This window comes from Diceros bicornis, chromosome 7 (genome assembly GCF_020826845.1).
Source record: "Diceros bicornis minor isolate mBicDic1 chromosome 7, mDicBic1.mat.cur, whole genome shotgun sequence".
Classification (NCBI taxonomy): domain Eukaryota; kingdom Metazoa; phylum Chordata; class Mammalia; order Perissodactyla; family Rhinocerotidae; genus Diceros; species Diceros bicornis.
The window spans coordinates 48,467,578-48,491,073 of NC_080746.1; the positions used below are offsets into that span (position 1 = coordinate 48,467,578).

Consider the following 23,496-nt stretch of genomic DNA (forward strand, 5'->3'; position numbering starts at 1 on the left):
GGTTACCTTGAGGTTTGGGCAAAAAATCTTGTGTATGAGATAGCCCATTATCTGATAGCCTCCTATTTCCTTATACTAAGTCAATTCAGTCACTTTCCTCTTCCCCTTCTAAGTTGCTCTTGTTATACCTTATTCTATCTTGTGTTGTGGCTGTGTGTTTACAGTGATGAGGTTAAATTTATTTTTGGTGAATTTCTTCCTTTGATCTTTGAGTTTAGTATTTAAGTGGTTGCTAACCTATTCCGGTAAAGATCTACTATTTCTCTGATTTTGTCTACCTACTTTTCTCCTTACTCCAAGCTTTGTGTTCCCTTTCTCTTCTTTTTTTCAGGCCTGAGGGCCTTCTTGAGTATTTCTTGTAGTGGGGGTCTCGTGGCCATGAACTCCCTTAGCTTTTGTCTATCTGGGAGAGTTACTATTTCTCCATCATATTTGAAGGATATTTTTGCTGGATAGAGTATTCTTGGCTGAAAGTTTTTGTCTTTTAGTATTTTGAATATATCATTCCAGTCTCTTCTAGCCTGAAAAGTTTCTGTTGAGAAATCCGCTGAGAGCCTGATGGGAGTTCCTTTGTACGTTATTTTTTGTTTTTGTCTAGCTGCCCTTAATATTGTTTCTTTGTCGTTGACCCTGGCTAGCCTTACCACTAGGTGTCGTGGTGAAGGCCTTTGTCTGTTAATATATATAGGCATCCTGTTGGCTTCGCTTACTGGTATTTCCTGCTCCTTCCCCAGATTTGGGAAATTTTCAGCTATTATTTCCTTGAATAGGCTCTCTGTTCCTCTTTCCCTCTCCTCTCCCTCAGGAATACCTATAATTCTTATGTTACATTTTCTAATAGAGTCAGATATTTCTCGGAGTCTTTCTTCATTTCTTTTTAGTCTTAGTTCTCTCTCTTCTTCCATCTGGAGTATATCTATATTTCTATCCTCTAAAGTACTAATTCTTTCCTCCATATTGTCAGCTCTGTTCTTTAAAGATTCCAGATTCTCCTTTATCTCCTCCATTGTGTTCTTCATCTCCATCAGCACTGATTGGTTTTTCTTTATGATTTCAATCTCTTTTGTGAAGAAACTCCTAATCTCATTTAATTGTTTGTCTGTGTTGTCTCGTATTTCGTTGAGTGTTTTTATGATAGCTATTTTGAAATCTCTGTCATTTAGTTTATGGATTTCTGTGTCTTCTGGGTTGATTTCTGGGTGCTTGTCATTTTGTTTCTGGTCTGGTGATTTCATATATTTTTGCATTGTGGTTCCTGTGTTGGTTTTGATTTTCCTCATCCTGGAAGTCTCTGGTTGCAATTTCCACCTGCCGCCACTGTGTGGTGGTAAAGGGCTGTGTAGTCTAAACCCCCTGCGCTCTGCCCCAGTTTTTCTGCTGCGATCCGCAGTTTTGTTTTGTTTTGTTTTGTTTCCCCCACTGCGATCCACGGGTCCAGTCCAGTTTGTTCAGGTCTGCCTCGGATCGCTAGGTCTGGTCGAGCTGCAGACTCCGGGTTGCAGGGAGGGGGGAGCTCTCTCTTTTGCCCTCTGGGTCCCTGACGTGGGAGGCTTCTCGTTTGCCCCTCTTTATCCGCTCTCTGGGGTGCTCAGATGTTGATGGTGGCCCTGTGGCTCCTCTGAGCCCTCTGTGCGGGAGTTTCCCACTGGCTGAGAGAGCCCGAAGAGCTACAGTTTCCCGCCGAGGGCCGCCCCTCCCCCCTCTCTGGGAGCCGAGCGGACCGGGATCGCTGATCTGATGGGGAGTGAGCGGAGTTCTCCTTACCTCTCCCCACTTCCTCCGGGGGCCCAGCACGTTCCGCTCTCAGATGTGCGGCAGTGTGGATCCCTCCGCTCTAGGTTTTCACTGTCTGGGATTCCGTTGTTGGTCTGTGGCTGTTGCTTTTGTTGTATCTTGTGGGGGAAGAATTCACGGGAAAGCTCACTCCGCCATGATGCTGACGTCACTCTTAACTTTATTTTTTGATGTTAATACATTATCTGAGCAATGATATATGGCCTGCTTTTGTTTTCTTCTTTATTAGTTTCTGTTTATTTAGTGAAAAAATAATCATTTGAAAATGTACAAAACAAATTAAGAGAAACAACTAATGCATATACCCTTTGACCTAGGAAGTCCATTTCCAGAAAATTTATTCCTCAGAAACACTTTCATGAGTGTTGGTAGTAGAAAAAGCTAGAAACAACCTTAACCACATCAATAGAAATCTTATTGAAAAAATTCTGGTACATTTATACCGTGGAACACTAGGCTCCACTAATAAAGTGGAATGATATGAGCAGATATGAAAGATGTCCAAGTTATATTGTTAGATAAAAAGCAAAACAAAAGCAAGTTGTTGAATTATATATATGATATGATCCTATTCATATAAATAAAAAGGTGATAATATATTAATATATTAAAATATACAGAGAAAGAAACAGAAATAAAGTCATGTGTCTGCATGTGCATATAGTAGATTTCTAAAAAGTATACAAGAAACGCTAAAGTGGAGATAGTGAGGGGACTTTTTACTTTTCCTTTTATGCCTTTCTTTTTTTTTTTTTTTTTTTTAATTTTATTATTTTTTTTTTGGTAAGGAGGATCAGCCCTGTGCTAACATCTGCCAATCCTCCTCTTTTCTTGCTGAGGAAGACTGGCCCTGGGCTAACATCCATGCCCATCTTCCTCTACTTTATATGGGACACCGCCACAGCATGGCTTGCCAAGCGGTGCATCAGTGTGCGCCCGGGATCCGAACTGGCGAACCCGGGGCCACCGCAGCGGAGCACGCTCACTTAACGCTTGCACCTCCGGGTAGGCCCTTTTATGCCTTTCTGGAACACTGGAATTCATTTACCATGATAATGTATTATTTTTTAATAAAAAGTTAAGCCTGATTGTTTGACAAAAGATTATTTGGCCCATGGAGTGTGTGTATTCAGCTTCCTGTAGGCAGGAGCCTAGATCAAATTACTTTTCCTGTTTCTTCTGGCTCTCTAAGTCAGACTTCTGACTCATTAATGCCTAGACAGTCTCTGAAATAACTATCACCAAGCAAGGAGTAGATCTGGAATTTTATAGTTAAGAGGGCTTTAGACTTGAAGATCCCTCCAGTCCCTTCCCTCTGAGGCAGGAGAAAATGGAGGCTCAGAGAGGTGATATGACAGTCACTCAGCTAGTGAGTGGCGCAGCCATGTGAAGCCTAGCTCAATGGACTTCTCAATTACTGTGTAATCAGTGCTTTTAGTAAGGAGTACACCAGAATGCAGAGCCAGGGGAGAGGCAAGGAAAATTATAAAAGTGAATAAGGAGACTCTAACAAAGTTATTATGAGAGGATCAGGATGTGGAATTGAAGATTACGAATGTTCCAGGCCTGATAGGGAAGCACAGTGGTTAACCCCCCACACCCTGCCAAATATCATTGTCAAAGAGGATTGAGGAGAGGCAAAATAAGAGTCTATATTTTGTGTATAGATAGGCTGATCAGTTCTTTTTTTGTGTGTGTGAGAAAGATCAGCCCTGAGCTAACATCTGTGCTAATCCTCTTTTTTTTTTTTTGCTGAGGAAGACCCACTCTGAGCTAACACCCACTGCCAATCCTCCTCATTTTTTTTCCCCCAAAGCCCCAATAGATAGTTGTATGTCATAGTTGCACGTCCTTCTAGTTGCCGTATGTGGGACGCGGCCTCAGCATGGCCGGATAAGCAGTGCGTTGGTGCGTGCCCGGGATCCGAACCTGGGCTGCCAGTAGCGGAGCACACGCACTTAACCACTAAGCCACGGGGCCGGCCCCTGATCAGTTCTTTTATTCTTCTTCATGGACCGTAGCTATCTTCCCTGTAAATAAAATGAAGCAGAATTCTCATATCATCTGCAAAAACCTAACTCTGCGTAGGTTAGAAAACTGGACTTACTGTGTGTTCACTTGAAGCAGAAAAGCTTCCTAGGGGCTTCTCTTGTTCACCTTTGTTCCCCACTCACCATCTCTTCCCTGGGGCAGACACAGAGCCCTGTCATTGGAAAGCACTCAGTAATTATATTGGATTGACTTAGACTGAATTGATTCAAGAAAGATTTTTGCTTTTGTTTCTCATTAAATTTGACCTCAGAGTGATTTTTCCCTCTTGGCAGAGTTTTGTGCTTGTTTTTTAGATGCTCTGTTTTTCTTGTGGCACGGGCCCCAAAATGGGAGTTAGCCACAACAACATAAACTCTTGGCATTCTTTATTTTCTTTTGTCAGATTTCATTCTGGAATTATGCATGAGAAATGAGGCAGTCAAGTTTATTTTGGAACAAGGCTCAGGGCTGTCTAACCAAGCTCAGGATGACAGGACCAGGCATATGACCAAAGAGAGGGATTTGGCGGGAAGCCAGCCCCATTCCATGCAGTCTCCCCAGAACCTCATCTGAATATATTAATCTGTCAGCACATACTTGTCTATGTACAGTACATGTGTCTCTCTTTATTATCCTGTTTTCCATCTAATTTTGAAGACTTCTATCTACCCCAGAAATCTAGGAACTCACAAAGGCATATTAAATGCACACAGTAAAATCCTAGTGGACGTGGGTAGACAGAAAAGTTTCAACTGAGTCAGACCATGGCACAAACACCAGGAGATGAAATTTCATGTGTCTGCTAACTAAAAGTTATCAAAAACGTGAAACTTGCTAAGTTAACACTCAAATGCCTGGGTAGGGCATGAGGAGTTTTTTGAGGCAGGTGACATAATCTTAGACAGCTTCTCAGTTTGGGGAAACTTTCTTCTGTCTTTCAGAATAATATGCGTTATGAAACACCAAAATTCTCTGGCTTCTTCTCTTTCAGGTGAATGGCATTGACCTCCGTGGAGCATCCCATGAACAGGCTGCTGCCGCGCTAAAGGGGGCTGGACAGACGGTGACGATTATAGCACAATACCAACCTGAAGGTTAGTGAGAACTCAAACTGATAATGTTCTGATGTGTTTCTGTGTGATGTGTACCTGCATTTCTGATCTCCTGTATTAACCAGTCACCACCAACAATGGTTTTTAAAACTACCTATCGTGAAAAATCGATGCTTCATGTTCAGAGAACAGGAGGCTTTGTTACCCTTAATCTTCCAAGGAAAACATCAGACAGAAAGACCTGTTTGAAATATAAATTCAAATAGATAACAACTAGCATCAACTTTATTTCATTTATATTCTTATCTGGTACACACTTTTGGTCAGCAATGGGTGCTATAAAAACAATTAAGATTTAGGAACAAGGGGAGAGAGTTCATCTACAGAAATAGACCATGATCAATACACTATATTCTTTCCTTGTGGCATTAACTCTTATTAACACTAGCATGGTTTTGGGTTGTCTTTGATGTGGATTTTTTTTCGCCTTTTCTGCTACACTATCCCTTGTTTGGAACACATCACTGTAAACCCTGAGACTTGGTGAGGTATCCTAAATTGGATTAGCCAACTGAGACTCGATGAGATGTCCTAAACTGGATTAGCCATACTCTGCTCTTTGGTTTGTTTCAACATCTGTTTCCATGATCAGAATGAGGCTCCATGAGACAACTGGGATGTTACCTGTTGTGTGGTTGATTTCTTAGCAAATTTGTGTATAGATTGCTTCTTTGTTAATGAAATATAGTTAAGCACACAACTATGGGCTAGACTTTGTACAAAAAACAGAGGAATATGGTTTCTGTCTTCAAGAAATGTAGTTAATTGCTTTTGGTCCACATGGCTAGCAGAGAGGAATATTAAACAGATAAACATGAAAGTACAAGAAGCCATCAAGGGAGAGCCTCTGTGTGTGTGGGTATAAAGAGCTTCTTTGAACCTTTCAAATGATTCTTTCTTAATGTCAGTTAGTCTATTGTTGTTTGGAAGACTGAGGTTTGTATCTTGCCTGTGACATCTTAGAGTTTACCATTAATGGTGGCCAACCACATGCTTTACGTGAGAATAAAGAGAACATTGTAGCACATGTATTTTGGTATGTTACTTTTACTTTGCCTGACTTTAAAATTAGAATTTGTACTTAAATAATTTTAAAAAAAGGTATTAAATGCTTTCTCCTATTCGCCTAGGCCAGATATGGCCAGAGAGCTGGAGAAGAGGGCATGTGTGATTTTCAAAGATGGATGATGACAACACCAAGGGAACATGTTCTTCCCAGACAGTTTTGAGAAATCTTTACACTTCTTAAAAATTAGTAGACATGTCTTCTAAAAGAAATACATGGCTCCAAAAGTATCCATTGTAAAACAAAAAATGAAAAAAGACCTGGGTTAGCACAATTTAATGACAAATTCTACTTCCTATAGAGTAAGAACTTTTTCATGGAATTCTTCCATTTTCTTGATAGCTGTTTTCTTTTGGTTTCAAATTCTATGCTCTGCACCATAACCTGGCACATGACATAAATATCCCTGGCTGTTTTCCCATTTCTGAAAAATTTTATCTCAAACAATTCCGTAGACTAATACGATGGTGAGAACTATAGTTACACCAGTTAGAAGCTCTTGATAGTGAAGACAGCCATTCAAATAACCTTAAACAGAATAATTTCAAGCTTTAAAGGTTACAATAAAGGACAAGTATGTCCCAGTTCTATCAGCATAAATCTTTTTCTTATGCTTCCTCACAACTTTGTTTCCTTTAAGCAATATACTTAATTTGGCGACTATGTTATATTTTATCAAGATGCTTATTCAAAGCTAGTCTTATAAATCATACAAATCAATTTTTAAAGTGCTTCTAAAGAAACTTGCAAATAACAACAAGCTTATTTCAAAATGCCAAAGTACGGATCAGATTCACAGAATGACTTCCCTATTTTAATAGTCTAACTGTATCCTAATTTGTCACAGCTTTAAATCAGTTGGAAATGTGGTAATGCACATCAAGCAATCGTTTTTTCCCCCTTTGCAAATTTAATGTGTAACTGAGCCTCAATTTAACTATTATTTGAAATGTAAAACCAGTTGGGTTGTTGTTTAGGTCATTTAGGGACTTTTAAATTATACAACATCTTTAGAAAATAATGAACAATTTACCTTTAAAGTAACTAGTGAAAAGAAGAATATGCCGTGAAATTCCATTAGGAAATTCTCACTAAGTCCTCTTCATTTGCACCAGTATTGTGAGGTGTCCATGCTAAGACAAATTTTATTTACATGTCTTTTGGTATGGTCAAGAACCTTCCAGTAAATCAGTTTTTTAGTTACTTTCAAGTGCTGTTATCAGGAATATTCTACATTCCTTACTCAGTATTACTAGATAGTCAGAAAATTTGATCTTTATTCCCATCCCAAGTCTTTATCTTTAAGGAATTTTTTATCTCATCAAGGAGATAGGACTTAGATACATTTAATAGAGATCAGTTCCTGATGATACAGGACCAAAATTTTATGGTAATGGCATAATCTCTAAGAATTATGGAACATCAGAGAAGGAATAAACCTGCAGGAGCCAGAGCAGTGCAAGAGTACTTCATGGAAATGGGGGAGTGGAACCAGACCTTGAAAAATGAGTGGGATTTCTATTCTGCAGAGGAAGGAGAAAGAATTTTTTGCTAAACTGCATAGGATTGTGAGCTCTGTGTGTGCAGGCACAAAATCTATGTTTTGTTCACTGACAAATCTGTCTTCAGCATTGTACATATAATTGGTATTTTTAAAGAGTTGCTAAACTAATGAATAAAAGTTTACCATTCTTCAGTACCTGAGTTTCTACTTGAAGGTAATTGAAGAAGAAAGGGATTTATTTTTACTACTGGCACTTTTTCGTTTCTGCTTCAAAGCAGAAAATAAGTGCTAAACAAGTGTGTATAAAACCATTTCCAACTGTGTTTTTCATAGTACTTAACACACTTTTTGAAATAATGATAAGTAATTTATAATTATCAAAATATAGCAATAAATGTCTTCCTTGGCAAGTTTCACTGTGCAACATAAAGCCAAAGTTGTTATACTCACTTCTGCTTAAAATGAGCTTAGCCCCAGTCATCTGAATTACTCTATCCATATCGATCTTGTTCAATGTATAGTTCTAGGTGGTGGAATTGAAGCCAAATTTGAAGAGTCACATACAAACAATGTTTCTTTCTGGTAGTGTGATTATGATTCATTTTTACCATCTTTTTAAATCCAATTTGTATCACGTTTACTTTGAAATTAACATATATTCCACTAATAATAGGAAGAAAATAAAAAACTACTTCAAAAAAAGGAAACATAGTGCCCTCCCCCCCACATACACCCCTACATATATACTGTACCCTTTTTCTTACCCTTCCCAGCCATCTTCCCCATTGCTTTCAGAATTATCATTCTACAAGATATGACCCCATTGTGCCTGTGCACACACTCCTGGCCCTTCACAATATGGTCCCAGCCAACCTCCATGCCCCCTTCTCCCTCACTCCACCACCACCCACCAGCATCATCTTTTTTTACCCTCCCACTGCTTTGCAGGCTGCTCCCTGCTCCTACATTTGATCCTGAATGGTCATGTTTCTGGGCCTTTGCTCATGTGGGTTCTCCTACCTGGAGTTCCCTTTTCTCCCTTTCTGTGAGGATTCCTACTCATTTTGGGGGCCCTCAGGTGTCAATTCCACTATAAGGCTATCTTTAGTCTGCTAAGTCAATGTTGATTGATTCTTTCTCTGAGCTCTCCAGACCTGTATTCAGACATCTGGTGTGTCCCTTATCCTGATTTGCACATTTCTCCACTCAAATAAGCTTCCAGAGGGCAAAGACCCTCTAGATCTCCTATGTTAATTTGCTCAATATGAATTTGACTATGTTTTATTAAAGAGTTATCGAATGAGTCTGTCCTTGTTTTAGAAATGCAATATTATATCTTCAGTGTTGGCAAATATTAATAGAAGTGCTTAAGAAATATTTGCTGAATGAATATTGAATGAATGGCCTGGGGTTTTGATATTAGATGCAGAAATGGTAAATGAATCCCTAGATTGGACATTTGGTGTTGGTGCAGTTTTTAGATGGTGCCTTTTGTTTTTTGTTACAAAACCTTTAGCCACCCTAGTGAATACGCTCCCTTTCTCCTGTATTGCGGAAAATCTACAGCTGTTACTCTATATTATAGCACAAAGAAAAGATGATTAAAGCTCTAACATTTTTTAAAGTTCTGAAACTCAACTTTAACATCATTGATAACAAAAAAGGCATTGATTACAACCTAGTTATACATTTGTCAAAAGGGTCTAATGCAGCATTTCTCTGGGTCAGATTGGGGCAAATCTTTACAGCATTTGTTGCCTTCTCACTAATATTATAATACCTATATTTAGTGTGAGATTACTGACTGCAGTTGAAATAATAAACCACTAGAGATTCACTAGGAGAACCAAGTGAACAATACAAATTGTTGGATAAAGCACCAAGTGGAGACAATTGCCAAGCTGTCCCTATGAAAGCCACCAATATCCTCTTGCCTTTAATCTGACTAACCCTCAGGGCACTGTTAGGGACACTGCAAGGGCTTCAGAAGGGCCTGCAAGTAGGAAAGAGGAAGTCCAGGGTGGTCCCCATCAGCTCAGAAAGCAGGGACTTAAGTAGACAGTGGGGGGGCCTGATTTCCTGCACCTTTTATTCTTTACCAGAATACTTGAGTTCCTAAAAGAAAGCCCAAAGGACAGAGTTGATTGTTGCCTGGAGACTCATAAGTGTGGTCTGGTTTATGGAATTGTGGCAGAGTGACCATATGGTTCATTTATACATTCATTCACTTAATAGATATTTTTTACTGAACACTTACTATGCCTCAGTCAATGTTCTAGGGAAATGATGAAGCAGTGAATCAAAAAAAATAACATTTTATAAAATGTTAAATAAACATAACATTTTTCAGACGGTAATTAAGCAGTATGAATAAAAATGAAGAAGGGTAAAGGTGATAGTGACGGAGAACTATATGGTGGGTAGGGAAGGCCTTGCCAGTAAGGTTATATTTCAACAGAGACCTAAAAGAACTGAGAGGGTAAGCCATGCAAAAAGCTAGGGGAAGAAATGAATTATTCTAGACTCTTGGTCTACCAAGTGTGGTCCATGAACTAGCAGCATAAATATTAACTGAGAGCTTGTTGGAAATGCACAACCTTGAGCCCCAACCCAAGCCTGCTAAGTCAGAATTTGCATTTTATCAAGATCCACAGGTTATTTGTATGTATGTTAAAGTTTGAGAAGCACTGCTCTAGAATACTTAGGGACCCTGCAAAAGTTGTCATTTGTCACTATTGGGGGGACTCCCTCTACCTGGAGTACTGGGCAAAGTCACATGAAGCTGCATCACCAGGTTTGATTTCTGGCATGTGTCACTCAAGGATTGGTCATGCCTCGGTGGTTTTCCTAGGGACAGGTCAGGCTGCAGGGGATCTAAAAAGTTCATGTGTCATTCACCTCTACTTTGCCTATCCCTTCCCTCTAAATACAGATTTTCGATCAAATTCATAAATCTGGCTAGAACTCCTCAGCTAGTGAGACAATGAACCTATTAAGGCTTCATCCTCTTTCATTATGCCTCTTCTTCAGGTGAGTCAAGAAGCAGTGAGTTGGGATGAGGTAAGACTGAACTCCATCCTGATGGATGGCTCTATGAACCAAAAGAAAGTCATTAAGGCATCACTATAAAATTTCTTTGAGTAACTTACTATATTTTAAAGCAGAAGTTCTCTTAAATAATCTTTTTTACTCCTTTTAAATTGTGAAGGTAATTCAGAAAGAAAAGTATATATTCTTTTTAGCATAAAGTTAAACTCTGATCTTATTCAGGGTAACCACTCTAAATTAAGTCACCGAGCTTAAACCAGAGCTGGACACCCTGACGCATTTCTCTAGAGGGTCAAAGATATGTTGAAAACTTGAAATGAAAATGTAATTTACCCTCTGAGGAATATAGACACCTTCTATACTTGAAGCTTCTCAGAAATGAGAGTATGTACAACATCCAAGAAGTTTACTTATAATGCAAGCTATAATTCTTTCTTTAATCAATGTCTACATAAGCTTATGCATATGAATGAGCAGCTGTGACATGTTGAAACATTTTCTCAGTGCAAATAACTGTATCTTAAATGCCCAGGCAGGATTCGTAAAGTCCAGCTGTGAGTCTTGGTCAGAAATTGCATCAGCATCATCAGGGAACATTTAAGATAAGCTCTGGAAAGGAAAGTACTGTGCAAGACTCTGAACTGGGAAGAGAAGACCAGTTCTAGTGCCAACTCTAACTCTAGCTGTGTGACTTTGTGGTAGTTATTCATTTTTATGAGTCTCAGTTTTCTCACCTATTAAAAAAGGTGAGGATGGGTAAGATGTTATCAGAATAATCCTCCAGTTGTTAAATTCCAGATATTAAAAAAAAGACCCCTGCCCTCAGGTAGTGCAAAGGCATAAACTCCATTACTTGAAAGTTTTGTCACTAACGTAACATCTTTTTTCTCTGCAATTTTTGCATTCTTTAAAAGGAAATGAATGCACAATCTAGTTAACTTGATGCATTCTGTGTAGTTTAACTAGAATCATTGAGAAATAAAAATTAAGAGTTGGAAGAATCCTTAAAGATCATCTTGTCCAGCTTCCTCGTTTCACAACCAGGGGAACAGAAGCTCGGTCAGCATGCGGATAGGAAAGCAGTTCAATATCTTAAAAGTCGTCATAGCTACTGAAGCTGAAGCTAGCTGAGCAGCTAGTAAATTCCTTATTCTTCTAATTTGCTGTAGTAGCTCGTGATGGCAGATGGCTTAAAGAACCCAAAGAATCTAATCCAATGAGATTATTATGATCAAATAAGCACAAAGGGGTTTTAAAAAATTCTCATAGAGTCTCAGGGCTTTCTCAGGTACACAACCTCACTTTCATTTCTAGCTTGTTCCTATTGATAATTGCTGTTGTTCATGTATCACAGTTAAATGATGTATATAAGAGAGCTTTAAAAGTGTAAACAATTATTGTGAGTTAAAAAAATAACCACCGATCTGAGAATTTTGATAGTTCAATAAATACTTCAAATATATTATGATTTTCCTCTTTCCCATACTAACTTCTCCCTACAGCACCCCTCATCCATCCACCCATCCATCCATCCATCCACCCATCCATCCATCCATCCATCCACTCATCCATCTGTCTATTCATCATCAATCAGTTCATTCTTAGTGATAGTCTGTATTGCCACATATCAGACTTCTCCAAGTATGTTGCATTAAATCTGGTTTAATTAATCTGGTTGGCATATTCTAATTATCAAAATATTAGGAAGGAAATGTAAATAAAACTTCACATAACTCTAGAATTTTTATTACTTAGCCGTGTCTTTCTCCATAACTCTCTCACATATATATACATTCCACTAACAGATACTGCCTCCTCCTACAACTAGAAATTTCCCAAGATATCCCCTCACTCAATGTGTCCTTTTTCTAGACTTCTCCTGGTTGTGTTTGTTTCCTTTCTAACCTCCATCTAAAACATAGCACTACAGAATATGACCAAAAAAATGATTCCTGCAAATAGGGTCTGCAGATTCATGGGAGGTTCTCTCCAGATGCTTTAATGATTGATGATGCTTCATCCCTCTCTCCATGCCCAGACTCTAGTTTAGACCTAGAGAAATGTAATGAGGACAAAGAGAATTATCATTTCCTGACTCTCAGAATACTATCTTGACCTCATTGTCTATCCTGGGAATACAACATCTCAAACTCATATCAAAGTGCTTAAAAATATTTACCAAGTTGATTATAGGGCATGCCTCCTCTCGCTGTATCATCTCTGTTACCATCCCCATAATTCTTATTCCATAATTAAATATAGTGATGTTTGAGCATCTCATCTTGTGATTTTATACTATTTTGGGGTCTCTTGGCATCTAGTGACATAAAGCACTCACTCGTTAATACTGAAAGAGACTAAATAAATCCCTGTGCTAGAGACATTTTGACACAACCAAGATCTCTTAGATCCATACTTGTCGTTAGAAACACCCAGATCAAATATGTGGAAATAAAGGGTTCTAATCCTACTCTTTACTATACAAGTATTACAAAATGAACACAAATCCTCATTAAACAACCCTTTCATTTGATATGGAACTTCAAGGTGTTAGAGAACCGTAAAGAAATATTCTACAAACAGAAGAGGAATATAAACCAATACCTTCTAACTTAAGTCCGTATTCTGGGTGCCCAATCTACTTTACCCTAACATATGTTTGAATATCCACCTATTTAAGCCAATCCTCAAATTTAAGAATGAATAATGAGGCATCTTTCTTCTCCTTTCCTTGACTATGCAGCCAATGTTTTATCGACCATGCCAAAACCACATCACTTTTCTGAAGATTGATTCCCTTGTTTTTCTATTAAGATGGTTAGAGAAATTATTTTTAAGGCTCTTTCCAGGTGACATTCTGTGAAATTTAGTTTACTGTGTCTTTTAATTAAAACTTTTTACCAAAGAACAATAATTACAAGCAGGTTCTTCCTAAATGTTCTCTTTTTATTCCACACATTTTAAAACATGGAAATTCCATTTTCAGCTATGGGAAGGGGAAAGATCTATATCTGTGGAAATTGCTCTCTCTGTGTCCAATAGAATTTGAACTCTCCAATAATGGTTTTAAGTTTAATTCAAGTAGAAGCACTTATTGATTATTGGGGCTTTCAAGATTAACAATTTATTGTACACCGTCTCTTTGTTTATAGATCCATTGTAGCCTAAATCTTGTCAGTTTAATAAATTACATTGTAATTACCAAGCTTGGAAATAGATTTATTGAGGCTGAAAGGATGTATATGAAAAAAAATCAATTTCAGGAAATCAGGGGTGCAGAAAGCTGAAATAGTAGTGATGTCTTGAATTCTCAGAATCACAAGTAATTTTAGGATGGAAAAGCTAAGCCTAGGAAATATAAAGTATACATCTTAAATGTGCTTTATAGATTTCTAATCCCAATAGGATTCCTGGTAGACTCATTGATTAAGTCCATAAAAGGCAAAAGTATCCAAATTGCACTTTGGTTCAAGATAATCTTCTCTTATTCCCCCTCTCAATTTCTTCATATTCCATTCCCACTGCGAAGGGTAATTTACTTTCTTGATAAAGAGTTGCTGACGCATTACAAAAATTAAGTAATGGCAGAACAAAAATTCATTCATTCAGTCTTCAATCAGCAAATACTTATTAAATGCTTTCAATGAGTGACATGCTGCCCTGGACATTGGAGATAGAATAGACATGGCCCTTTCCCTAATGTACCTACAGTCAGCCAAGTAAAATCACACTAGTTAATTATGCAAGCTAAGGTGAGTGCTCTAGAAAGAGAAAAGAATTGGACCTAGACTCTTAGAGTCTAGAAACATAAGCACACTAACCCGGACCAAACCAAAAGAAACAAAAACTCTGACCTAGATAGAGGGTCAAGAAGATATCACAAGGAAATAATATTTCGTTTAATCTGAAGGGTAAGTAGGCATTAATTTGTCAAAGCAGAGCAGAAGAAGGAGTTGTAAGGAAGAAGAAGGAAAGATGTGTGAAGTCGCCTATGGAGGAGGGAGGATGGTGCAACGGAGGGACTGAAAGCAACAGGGAGAAAGTGGGAGAAACACTGCGCATACTATGATGAAAGAGGGAGACAGAGGCAGGTCGAGCATGACTGTGTTAAGTATTTGGTTCTTTCTCCTGAAAGCAACAGTGTTGAAAAGTTTTAAGCCAGAAGCTGACAGAATCAGGTTTGCTTTTCAAAAACATGGATCTGGCTGCTGAATAGAGAATAGGCCAGAGAGCTGAAAGGGTTTGGGGAAAACCAGTTGAAAGGCACTCATCCAGGTGAGAGATGGTGGTGATTGGATCAGAGTAGTGGCAGAAATGTGGACAGAAGTAGACAGAATGGTGGCGGGGCAGGGGGAAGTAGGTGATAAAACCAATAGACCTATATATTGGCTTATTAAAATACATACATTCATCCATTTCATTAAAATATGGCAAAGTATTATTGACTAGTTACAAGACAAATAAATCCCTCAGGGAAAAGCATATTTTATTCATCTTTATATCCCTAGTCCCTAGCACAGCACCTAGCTCATAGCAGGCATTTAATAAATGTAAACCAACTGAAAAAATAAATGAATAGGACTGAATGAATAAATGTATCCATTTTACAGGAACTCTCTCTCCACTTTTTAAATTTTAACTAAAGCAGAACAAAATATAGATGAGAAAAAGAAAGATGGAGAGAGAAAGAAAGATGGGTGCAAGAAAAAGAATAATTAAAACTAGACTGTATGAAGCACTCACTATATGCCTGATGACATTCTAAAATCTCTGCATATGTTAACTCATTTAAACTTCTCCAAAATCTATGACATAGGTTCTGTTGCCTTGCCCATTTGCTCATTTACAAATGAGGAAACTGAGTCTCAGACAGCATTAGGTGATTTTCCCAAGGTCAGGCAACTAACCAGTAGAATAAAACCAGAATTCAGTCTCAAACAGAAAGACTCCAGAACAACCACTGCACCAGACTACTTCTCATAGAAGAAAGGAAAAGGAACCAGATTCATGGGGTGATAAAAGTGTTAGAGAGAAAAATAGGAAGGGATGGAGAGGATGTGAAGAATCCAAAGAAGGAAAGATGCCAAATATCCAGAGAAAGAAAGGAGAGAGGTATAGAAGAGACAAAAATGAGTTGGATGGGGAAATAGGCTAGACAGAACTAGCAGACGGGCAGATTGGAGAGTCTAGTAATCAGATGTGATTGAGAATGGAGACAGACAATACTGGCTTGGAGTAGGCCCTGGGCCGGGGAGCAGATCCAGGCTAGGAGGGTGTGTTCTCTTCTTTTTTAATTTGTGGATGTTGTTGTTCTTTTCAGGATATAGGAGTTTGGGGCCTGCAGTTCAGCTCTGAGAATAGTTGTGGCCCCAATCTGACATAAAGGCAGGCAGAGGACTCACCACTTCCTGTCTGTGAGGCCTCAAGTGAATGACAATCTCTCTAAGCCTGAAATTCTTCACCTATAACATAGAGATGAAGGTATTTACCTTCCAAAGTTGCTGAAAGAATTGGAGAAAATGGATGTAGAATGTCTGGAATGTAATAGGCGGTCCATGAATGATGGCTAGTGTTACAACCCTCAACAACAGGCTTGTTTGAGTAAACACTGTGTTCCCCTAGACTCTAAACAGAGCTTCACACTGTGCTGAGAACTACCCCTGAGGTCAAAGAGCTTCACAGAGTTTGGGAAGCCTTAGTGGTTAAGAGTTCTTACTGTGAAATCAGATAGATGTGGTTCAGATTCCAACTCAACACACCATTAACAACTGTTAGTTTGGATAAAGTACTTCACCTCTCAGAATATCCTTCTTTATCTGTAAAATGGGGATTCACGCCTATCTCACAGGACAGTTTTGGGGATGAAATGAATCAATGCATGTAAAATGCTAAGCACAGTTCCTGACAAGTAGCACATCTTCAATAAGTGATAACTATTATTATTATGGGAATTATCAGAAACACCAGAAAGCCTATAATGTGGTTATTATGTGGACAGAGAGAGGCAGACCCAGAAAAGGAAAGGAACTTGTGAAAGCCCTTGGGAGACTGTGGTTATAGGTTTTTGAGGGATTTCTTCAGGTAAAAAAATTGATGTGGAAATAACTCCCTGTGTGGGAGTGTCAAATAAACTGCTCTCCGAAGAGTCCTGGGGTCCAGTGAAGGAATTGCAGGAACAGGGTGTGGAGGAGCATGAGAAGAGACAACTTTGGTCCTGGCCTCAATCCCACTCCATCCAGACCAGGCTTTATTTGTTTTTCATGTTTGGTCTTGGATACGTGAAGCAAGGATTCTGCCACCAAAAAAAAATTTTAAGCTGTTTTAGTGGAAGGCAAGAAAAGCTGTTCAATTAAGGTGTGTGTGGGGTTAGGATCTAAAAAATCTCTAAGCTCAGTTAATTTTCCACTAGAATGTAAACCCCATGAGACCATCAAGTTTTGTCTGATTTGATCACTGCTGTGTCTTCAAGGCCCAGACCAGTGCCTGACACACAGTGGGCGCTCAATAAATATTTGTAGAATGAATGAATGAGTTAAACAGATGTTATGCCTTGCAGTTTCTCTTGAACTGTAAGTGGCAGAGCAAATTCATCCTCACTGAAATACCTATTAGGAATAATGTTAGTTAGCTTGAGCTCCCAAACACTGATTTTGCATGCAAAAAAAACAGTCCAGGGCCGACCCCGTGGCGTAGCGGTTAAGTGCGCGCGCTCCGCTGCTGGCTGCCCAGGTTCGGATCCGGGGCGCACACCGATGCATCGCTTGTCAGGCCACGCTGTGGCGGCGTCCCACATAAAGTGGAGGAAGATGGGCATGGGTGTTAGCTCAGGGCCAGTCTTCCTCAGCAAAAAGAGGAGAATTGGCATGGATATTAGGTCAGGGCTGATCTTCCTCACACACAAAAAAAAGAAAAAAACAGTCCATCTATGAGAGTAGATTATGTGGTTCCAAGATGGATTCTGGCATCGCTGCTGACCAGGCTGCCAAAGATAAAGACGCTCTCAGTTTTACTTTTATTGTTTAGTGTATGAAAGCCAAAAGTTAAGCAAACTAGACGTTTTTCCCAATGAACCTAATAATGACTTTGTGTATTTTTGTAAGTCTTGGAAACATTAAATAAAATATTAACTAGCACACATTTAAGACTTTGCGGTTTCTCATCGGATTTACAGAACATCCACTCCAAGAGGTGACTAGACGGGTAGTGTTATCATCATTCTAATTCATAGTTAGAATGAATGATACGTTCAAGATGAAAGTGAAGCTTAGTAGAGTTAAGTGACTTGCCCAAGGTCACTAGGAAGTGCTGAGAGCTGAGCTTGACGCCAGATCCTCTGATTCTACTTCTTGTGCTTCATACTGTTCTTCAAATATTCTTCAGCATCATACTGTTTTGTATTTCTTTTATCCAAATAAGAATAGTTGAATCAATCTAGAATTATCGGGCTTTCCATAGGTTTGCTAAGTAAACATATTTTGAGAAAACTTATGTTTGTTTAGTGGATGAATGTTTGATGGTATATCACTTCATTTTTTTATAGTAATATAATTATGTCGGTTCAAAAATCAAAATAATATTAAAAGTTGTACACTGAGAAGTCTCATTTCCACTTCATCTCCCTTGACCTCACTTCCCCTTGCCCTTAAAGACAGCTATTTAATTAATGAGTAACTTATTTAAATAAAAACTGAAACTAGAGAAATATAGGTAAATCTTATTTGCAGTATTTTAAAAAAGAAAATAATGCTTAATAGGAGGAGGCTTAATAGCCTGGAGAGTTAAGGAATAAAAAATTGTTATTTCTTAATTCAGTTACTATTTACATCCGCTCCTCATACCTTAAGATATTTTTGCAAATCAGAAATAATTTTATAAATATTAGATTTTCTTTCAATGTGATTATAATGATACCCAATGTGCTGTGTAAATTGCCAAGGGATCACAAGTTCCAAAAGAAACCTTCATGCAATTGTTCTTCATTACCTAGTATGGTTTTTTTCTAGAAAAATTTGGAACACTTAATATCCTTTAAAGAGGTCACTGGAGCCTAAAGCGATCTGAAATTAAGGTTAAACCCACCCCATTCCCTTGGAAATATGTGCAAGAGTTACCTAGTTTCATACAATAGACATCTTCATATAAAGATATTTAATAATCTGTCTTTATTATGTGATAGTGAATACATAAATTCTCCTTTGTTTAAGGTCACTCAGAAGATGCTTTTTAAATGATGGATTTTCTTAATGATGTAAATAATCACACCCTATTTTATCCATATTTTTAATATTTTTATTTCCTTTTAAATATTCAATTTCTTAAAAATATGTGTCATTCATTGTGGGAGATCTTTCCAGGAAGCAAAAGGAGGAATGTTAGACTTTTAGAGATAATTCCCAGATTTTATGACTTAGCAATGAGCAGCAAAAACAAAAAATTTTAAAAGAAGCACAACTATCTATAAAATTGCAGACAAATAGTTGCTTTGGGTAACTATTAGTGAGACGTAAAGAAAGCAGAGTGTCTACACAATCATTATCAAAACACAGCTGATATGGTCCAGAGAAATGAAGATATAAAGATTGTTGTGAGTAGGGAGGAGGGCAGGGAGGACATGCAGAAAAAACTGCTGAGGAAAATCAAATGTTTTCAACTTGGATAGTTCTATTTACAGTTAGGAACATATTTTTCCCTCCTTTTAGTAGATTTAAGAGAAAATATTTTCAAGGGTCTTATGATAAATGAATATTTAATCTTCTTAATTGGAAGCAAAGAAAGTAGATTTTCTTGTTCATCTTTTATTTGATCATTTTGTGGTTATTGATGATATTGAAATATTAAGTATACATTATTGTAATTTTTTTCTCTGAGCTGTCAAATTTCTCTTACAATTTGTGTTTTCTCATTGCACTTCTATATCTTTGTATTTCCTAATTATAAACCAAAAAAAATAAAAATTTACAGAGAGCCTGAGACTATAGAACAAGCAGTAAAAATGATACAAATATAATATCTGAATATAAAATATAATCTACTTTATTTTATAAAATGAGAGCTGGGCTTTAGAATAAAATTTAAATGCACTTATCAAGCATTATATGCCAGGCACAGTTTTTTTAGGTATTTTTCATCTAAATGCATGTATCTAAATGTATGGCTCCTCTCACTTCCCCAGCTATACGTCTCCTTGCACTTTATACTATAATGGCACTAAATTGCTTATCATTTGCCTAACAGGCCTTGATGTTTCATCCTCTATGACTTGACAATTATTACTCTGTCTGCTCAGAATTCTCTTCTTCACTTGTCTGCTTGACAAACCCTTTTTCTTTCAAAGAACAAGTTACAGATCGTCTCCTTTAGGAAGACTTCCTGGACGCACCACTCCATCCCCAGTAGAGTAGCACTGCTTGTCTGTGCTGCCTCACTATCTTGTATTGTTGTGTCTTTACCTCAGTCTTGCAATTTGTGTAAACAAACTTCAGATCTTTACACAGACTATGAACTTCATGGGGGAAGAGAGTGACCATAGTAGGTAGTCAATAAATGTTTGATGAATGACTCGATCAATCAATCAATGAAGATGTGACTGCTGGTGATTTTAAGTCTAAGCATCTCGAATATGGGTCGGACCATGTGGAGAAGCTGGTGCTGGCTCTAAAGATGATAAAAATAAATGGTGAACAGTTGGGTGGAGGCAAAAGAGAGCTTCTGCTTTATACTACCATGAATTGTCCACATACTAAGGAATGAACTAGGTTCAAGGACTCAAGAAATCACAAATATACGTGGAGAGAGTAGGTAACAACTAATAATAATAATTGTTACCACTATGCCTAGTATGTCTAAATATTTATATATGTTATGCCATTTAATCCTCACAAACACTGTAACATTATTACCCCCGTTTTGCAGGTGAGGGAATAAAATCTTAGAGAAGTTATATAATTAAGGCACAGAAGCAAAATTCCAACAGTGGTCTCCCTGACTCGAATGCCCATTTGCAACATGTTTGCAAGAGGGGCCAACAGTCAGATCTCAACTACCATCCTCCATGTCCTCACCGATTCCCTACTTCTTTAGAAAGGAAAGAAATCCATGGTTATACAACTAGTATAGGCCAAGTTCGTAGATTTGATAGCACCGTCTCTTCAAAGCCTCATTAAATGTGTTATATGCATAATCTTAGAACCCACGGAGCTACATTGTACTGCTAAGCCCTGGCGCTTGAGAACTTGCGTTCGCTGTAAGAAAGCACTTTTCTTAAATCTGGCAAGATGTTGCTTAATAAAATACACACCAAGTGTCTGAGCAATTGAAGGAAGAGAGTAGTGATTATGGTTTAAAGTTGGATATAAAAAGAAAGCAGATTACCACTGAAATGAGGATTTCTGCATGTCATTTGGTTTAAATGGAACTGTGATTAGGAAGAAAAGACGTCTGAAAAGGTCATGGAAAGAAAAGTAGTAGCGATTTTGAATTTCAACCAAATGGATAAAATCTGGGGCATCACAAATGGAAATACTTTCTAAAGCTCTCTGCACTAAAGCATTTAATGTAAAAAGTACAAATGCCATAGGAAACTATATGTAACCTCTAAGGGGCTACATATTTTGTTGATAATTAATGAATCCTTTTTGAATAAAATAACATCAAATGTATATAAAATATGTCGCTAAAATAATGAACAGCCGAACTTTAGGCAGCAGCAAAACAAAGACTTATATCAAAGTCAAAATTTTTCTTTTCTGAAAAAGCTAAGAAGGATGAATTTTATTGTCAGTAAATATGTATTATCTCTCTAGTCTAGATTACAGATATAATGGGCTTAATTACTGAGCCACTGGAAAGCAAATATTTGGAAAAAACAAAACATTTCTTATGAAGAGAGACAGAAAGATGTTTGAGGATGGAGCAGAAGTCAAAGACAGCTTCTACTGCTTTCCAGCTGCATGACTTTGTGCAAGTTTTTAGCCTCTCCAACCTTCAGATTTCTCATCTTTGAAAAGGAGTTAATAATACCTTCTTCATAGGATAATTTTGATGAATAAGTCATAATCATAATTCCTAGCTCATAGAAAGTGGTCGGTAAATGTTAACTACTAAAATAATGAGAGCTAATGTTGCAAAATGCCTAATATATGCCAGATACTGTTCCAAGTGCTTTCCATATATAACCATGTAATCCTGAAAGCAGGCCTCTGCCATAGGGGCTACACTTGTCCACATTTTAGAGATGAAGAAACTAAGGCACAGAAAGGCTAAATAACTTTCCCAAGATCACACAGCAGGGTAGTGTTAGGACTGTGATTCAAACTCTGGTCTGGCTCCAGTGTCCCTGCTCTCAACCATCATAGCACGCTACCTTTTCATACTAAAATGACAGCCTGTTTTAATTTCTCCATAGCATTTATCACTATACCTAATTATCTTATTTATTTTCTTATGATCTTCCTTCTCACATTTGCAAATAAGCTCCAAGCGAGCAAGAACCTTAACTGCTTTATTTATTAGTTTATCTTCAGCAACTAGAATAGTGTCAGGCACAAAGTATGTAGGTATTCAACAAGATTATTTATGGCATGTTGAATTTTAATGGTATTTACTATTGATAAAGAAGAATGTTGAGAAACCATAAAAGATGATGAAAGAATCAAATAAAAAATAAAAGGAAATATATGTCAGAAATTGAGATTTTAATTGATAATAATATGCAAAATCATTGCTACTAATGAATCAGACACACATCCCAAAATTAACGACGACAGTTTATTTGGAAAAGATAGCCTTGGCAAAATATATGGCACATGTTTTCCCTCAACTGTTGATAACAGAATTAAAGACAGACAGTCTCATTTTTCCTCATTTTCCAAACCGATAAGAAGGAACACAGTAGAATCCAGCATTGCCATGGAGCACAGAGAAGAAATACCAGACACAAACAGGCTTTCCTCATAACTGATTGTAAAAGAAAGCATTCAATTAAATCTCCCAAGATTAATCTCAATGTCCATATTGTTTATAAGAAGAAAATATAATAACATTTGCTAACATCCAAGTTACTGAGGAAAGCACAACATCAAGGAAGTAAAATGGACATTATATGCTGCCAAGTGTTCTCAAGATTCCACATGGGCCTAGTTTTCATTTATTATCCACATCCACAGCTCAGGCAAACTTACTCTATCACTTCATTCTGTGTATTTGAGTCATAATTCTGATGCCTTTGCTGTCCATGGCAGGGTCAGATAACACTTCCCTATCTCTATCCAGTTGGAGAAAGCCAGTAACACATCTACCATGCCTCCTTTGTCCTGGCCCTTTGCTAGGCACTGGGAATAAGGACACCCCCCTCTCAAAAGCTGAAGAAGCAAGGTCTCTTTGATGACTATGTTTGTCTGTCTGTAGGCATCTGTCTACATACTGGATCCTAATCCTGTATTTAAGAAACTTCTTCCAACCTCTCTGTTAGAGCTGAAGGCCTGTTGTTTGTGGCAGGTACCAGGGCCCAGATCCGTCAAGTGTGCACAAATGGACAGTTTTGTGATTTCCATTCAAAGCCAAGCCCCAATTAAAAGACTTTTTCCTGTCTGGAAATAAAATAAAAATGCAGGAGCCAGCATTTTGATTTAGAATGCAGTAATAGAATGGAATTTAAAAAGATAAATCTCCTTTTCAAGACAGAAACTAAAATATCAGGAGAATTTACAAAACAAACCTGCTACCTCTAAGTGTTTCAATTAATTCCTCTATTTAACAGTAATAAAAAAAAAGTATTTACTGTTGATTCTGTGTCCTATTAAGAAGTTAATTTTCCATCCCAAGCATTTGAGAGAAAATGGAGACTTTTAAAAAATTGTTTTAAACATTCTAATGAAAGAATTAGGTTGCCATGTAACTAAGAAATTTCCCTAGAGCTTTCTTTAGGCTACATTTTTGCAACA

At 37.7% G+C, this 23,496-nt stretch overlaps 1 protein-coding gene across 11 annotated transcripts in view; it reads left to right on the top strand.

Annotated features, from left to right (window-relative positions):
- The window catches only part of DLG2 (discs large MAGUK scaffold protein 2), a 1,867,373-nt gene that overhangs the window by 1,561,794 nt on the left and 282,083 nt on the right, over positions 1–23,496 (top strand). For all 11 annotated transcript variants that reach the window (XM_058545485.1, XM_058545490.1, XM_058545494.1 and 8 more), the window contains one exon: positions 4,817–4,919. In XM_058545485.1, the coding sequence (XP_058401468.1) occupies positions 4,817–4,919 (103 nt within the window). The remainder of the gene's footprint in view (positions 1–4,816; positions 4,920–23,496) is intronic.